Here is a 4646-nt window from a genome sequence, read left to right on the forward strand (position 1 = left end):
AGAAAAGGGACACGTTCTTTCCTACTGGGAGCAGCAGCTTTAAATTAGAAAACTCGAAAACGAGTTTTTCTCCTTTGGAAAAACATCAAACAAAACTTGGATGTAACTGGCAACTTTAAAGTGCTCCATCTGCACAGCTCCCATCAAAAATGAGTTTTTAAGTATTTGGTCATAAATCTAAACTGACTGATATGGCCTTACAGATTCAATGAAAACGGGATCCATAAAAATCCAGAATCTTGATCAGCGCATCAAATAAATATTCAGAAATGGCCATAAGGAGGCATCCCCGGGAATAACAAAATGCAGTGAGGGATCTCACCAAATCATCGATCAGCAAACCATACTATGTCTAGTTTTTACCAGTCGTCCTTGCACACAAGGGAAACCCATAAATAGACAGACAAACAGAGAAGGCATTACCTTACATACAGAAAACAACAGACGCAAACATCAATATAGGTATATTATATTGATGACGGTATTTTTATGCAGTAGCAAAAGCATAGAAGCAAAAATGACTCTATCAAAACACAGATCCCATCCAAGTTATTATACTCTCAAACTGCTGAGAGAAATATAGGATTCAGAGTTTCCAAGTGGAACTTTCTTAATTCTTAAAATCTATTCTATTCTGCTTCCTCTCCCCAGGATGTCTTTGCCATGGGATCAGACAAAGATTTCTCTGCTCTGCTCCTGTCTTTCTCAGTGCCAATATCAACTGATTCAAGCTGGATGAAACGAAACAGGAGGAGCGGAAAGACCTTGCAATAGCATAATCATACACAGCATTTTCATTGTCTAGCCTGAAACGAACTCAGAAAAAAAGAAAACAAGATTTTTCCATGCATTCTGTTATATTGGAAGGAACAGCGTGTTAAATAAATGAATTCAAGGTTAAAGAAAATAAAATAAAATGATGGCCACACCTGGTAGAATAGCTGAAGCAGTGTGATTAAAAACGAGAGTTCGAGGAAGCCTGTGAGGGCTTCACATCGTCGTTCTCGTGATCGATGCCCTGAATTCGTGCCGGAATCCGAAAGCCCGAGAAGCCATCACCGGTCTGAGGAGATTGGCCGGCGGAGGCATTTTCGTGCAGCAACGGAGGGTTAGATCGGACACGAACAGGACTTGAACTGGACTGAAGGGTACCCCTGAGTATTAATGAGTTATAGTGCCCACCTCCTCTCATCATATTAGGCGCCGATACTGCAATATTATTAGTGTTATTGTTCCCAAAATCTGTATATATGCTGTTGGAGTTCCATACCGGGGGGCCACTTAATATTCTGTGAGGCTGAGGCTGGCTACTAAAAAACTCATGATGAAGCTGCTCCGGCATAACAATCTCTCTGCAAAAGCCTGAAGGGATTTGAAATGCCGAGGCACCTGAACTTGAAAACAGACTTTGATTCGTCTGTTGGTTTGAATTCTGGGCTGCTTCGCTGTTAGCGGGCGCTGCTGGATAGGGCGCCGTCGCTGCTGCTCCATCGAACTGTGTGACTGTAGAGTAATTATGTAAGGCAGCTTGATTGTTTGTATGCGAAAATAAGTATTGATAAAATGGCTGCTGCTGTAAGGCCTCAAGATTGAAAGTTCTCGAGATCGAATCCGATGAAGTACTACTTATATTGTTATTGCTGCGCATACCCATTTGTGGATTAGCCGCGTTGGAGCCCGTTCCCAAGTTTTCCGACGCCGGCCCATTTTTCAGGTGGTAATTAGGCACAGTAGGGCTTGTAGATGCCGGATTTAAAGAAAACAGCTGGCTTCGAGGACGAAGATAAGTTTGAGCCTTGGCAACTCCATCTGATCGTTCTTGAGTTCGTTCTTTAGCCCGTTCCCTCGCGCGTTCTCTTGCTATTGCTCGAGAATCTGCTGCCCTCGCTCCTGCGCCTTTGACACTAGCCTCGTTTTCCAACTCTATTTCCTGCTCCGCCTGATCTTTAATACCCTCGTCTTCAGCTTTGGGTTGTTGATTTGGAATATTTGGGGTCGATCGGCGTGGAAGCTGGTTGAGTTCGTCAATGGAGGTCTTTGCTTTCTTGATCAGCCAATCCACGGCTTTGCTTGGACGGTCGAAGCCGAGCCTGTCTTGGACGTCGTAAAATTGAATGGCGGTTAGCGCCGAGAGCCGAACTCGTCGGTCTCGGGGACCTTTCGCAGTGTAAACTTTGCTGTGGCGATCTTTTCTTCCGGTGGAGCGAACAATGTGACCGCCTTCCACTTCCACTATTTCGCCCATGGGTTGCTGTTGCTTGGGAATACTGGTTCCCGGTGGCCTCCCACGAGGCGGTCTCTGATCAGAAGAATCCCTCTTGTTGTCACGCATTCTCCGTGCCAAATCCACATCCGTTGAAGCATTTTCCCGGGACCGTGTTATATTTGCCGAATCTACAGGATTCGTCGTCGTGGTCGTGTGTACTAGTAGAGACCTGAAATCATCAAACGACATTGAGTGGATTCGATCTTGGGCACTTCCATAGTGTTTTCCTCCTTCTTCTTCGTCTTCTTCTGCTCTTCCTCCTTCTGGACTTCTTCTCCTCAAGGATTCTTCGTCTCCGTTTTGATCAGATGACGAGGACGACGAATCTATGTTAAATATCTGATGCTTTTTCTCCACAGCCCTCTTCCATGGATTCAGATAGCTGCCTGGATCCAGAGCCTGCAGTTTCCGTTCCAGATTGGGTGCCAGTCGTGCTTATTCGCTTACCCCGTTGAGAATCTTGTTTCCTTGAACGCTTAGGAATTTTCTGAATCGGTCGAAATTTTATATACCTGACCTTGCATTTGGTCCTTCCCAAGGACTTTGCCATCTGATTCTCCGATTTCCATTACAGGATAAGATTCAAACCACACCTGCTGTCTCCATTTAAGTTTCCCTTTCCCTTCAGACCTGTAAATTTAGCCTCAATCCACTCAACTCTATCTCTCAGACTGCTTCCGTATTTTCTATTTTACCCCAAACCCTTGAAGGTATTAATTCCAGACTTGTTATTTTCCCCATACCTAGAGCTCTTGGATTCACAGACAAAACACGAACACGGGTTCTTCTTCTTCCTCTACGTGAATATGAAAATGAATACAGTAATGATTTCTCATTGGATCGAATCGATTGAAAAACATACAGTGAAATCGAACTAAAAGATCATAACATAACATACCTCTTGTAAGAACCACCAAATACCCCACAGTACCCAGTGAACCCTTCACCTAGGGTTTCCTGCCTGCACAGACAATCCACAATATTTAGTACTGTCAAAAGGAAATTATGATATATAAATAAACAAATATATATATTTTTGTGTGTGTGTGTATATATCCGTGTGTACAGTAACAAGACAATAAAAGAGTTGTTTGCATCATCCAAATTACAACAACAATTACGATTAAGACCATACAGTGGCGAATATCTGTGCACGTAGACTCTATTTTCTGCGCCCTCAGACGTATTCTGCATGCAAGCAAGAAACGATCACGGCTGCCTGAAGCGCCTCAGATTAAAAGACGAGTCTGTACAAATTCCTGCCACCGAATAAGACCCCAATGATCCACTGGCTCACAACGGACCAACGCCAAGAAACCCTTAAGTAAAACCAGGTTGACCATGGAAGCGACCCCAGGAGCTGCAAAATGTGTACGAGCCCCCTCTATATGCGCTACTCACCCTGGCTCCTCCTCCATTCATTCATCCATTCATGCTTCCATCACTGCTGTTGCTGCTGCTGCTGCTATGATTATTATTGCTTTCATGATTACACGGAGTTTTATAAAGGCGCGTGAGCCCAACGGTGGTTGTATTCGTTGTAAACATTCTCTCTTTTAATGACTTTATATTAAAGAAAACTATAGAAACTTCCTTGTTGGAGTAGTGATCAAGTTAGGACTCTACACTCCTTGTATGGTGTTCGGGATTCCACCCCACTATTCCCTTTTTTGTTTTTTTATTCTTTTTCTGTTTTTCCGTTTTAAAATTTTATTTTCAAATTTGAGTGCAGGCAAAAAGACTGGAGTCTGGAATGGAAACTTTTCTGTTGTACAAAATTTGGTGTTTGCCCTTTGCAGATGAGATGATGAGCGGATGGAAAGCAAAAGGAAGGGAGTGAAAGGGACGGCATGGCAGGCAGCTTATGGCCAAACTGGACATGCAACTGGCGCTGCACAACGGAACGGTATCGGCATTGAATGAATGACTCCGCTTAACTCTGGTTAAATTTTATCATTGTTGCTTTCACACTCTTTTCCACCCTACCATTTCTGGGCTCCGCCTTTGGCCTTTCCACCATACTCACTCTTTATATTACTCTTGCTTTTCCCATTTCAAAAAAATCTACTAATTTCTCATAAACTGCACTGCATCACAGATTAATTGGTACCCTACAGCATGAACCGGAGTGACAAATCTTTGTTGCCGAACGTTAACGTTAATGTTGACATAAAGGAAAATTGAGTTATTGTACTCAAGTATCCATGTGGTAGAGATTTATGTGTAATATTTATAAAATATTAATATAATAATATTAATTTAAGAATATCGTTTTAGATAACAGTTCGTAATAGTAATAAAATATTATTTATATAATATTAGTTAAGGAATGATTAGAATATTTTGATAAAGTTAAAATGGATGTATCTTCATTATCCAT

At 42.3% G+C, this 4646-nt stretch overlaps 1 protein-coding gene across 2 annotated transcripts; it reads right to left on the minus strand.

The window, feature by feature from the left end:
• Window positions 1-447: 447 nt before the first annotated feature.
• On the minus strand, window positions 448-3838 carry LOC149162719 (uncharacterized). 2 transcript variants are annotated; one of them, XM_089437352.1, is made up of 4 exons: window positions 3402-3838; window positions 3165-3227; window positions 930-3062; window positions 448-806 (listed from the first exon to the last, which is right to left on the minus strand). In XM_089437352.1, exon 3 carries the CDS (start codon window positions 2453-2455, stop codon window positions 956-958), a length of 1500 nt encoding a protein of 499 aa, XP_089293478.1. In that variant the 5' UTR covers window positions 2456-3062; window positions 3165-3227; window positions 3402-3838; the 3' UTR covers window positions 448-806; window positions 930-955. The 2 variants fall into 2 exon arrangements, with proteins under 2 accessions (XP_089293478.1, XP_089293477.1); XM_089437351.1 differs by having other exon boundaries at window positions 448-764; window positions 3402-3836.
• Window positions 3839-4646: the final 808 nt, after the last annotated feature.

This window comes from Pinus tabuliformis, chromosome 5_2, assembly GCF_031772625.1.
Source record: "Pinus tabuliformis cultivar Carrire ecotype Pingquan chromosome 5_2, CPIR1, whole genome shotgun sequence".
NCBI lineage: Eukaryota > Viridiplantae > Streptophyta > Pinopsida > Pinales > Pinaceae > Pinus > Pinus tabuliformis.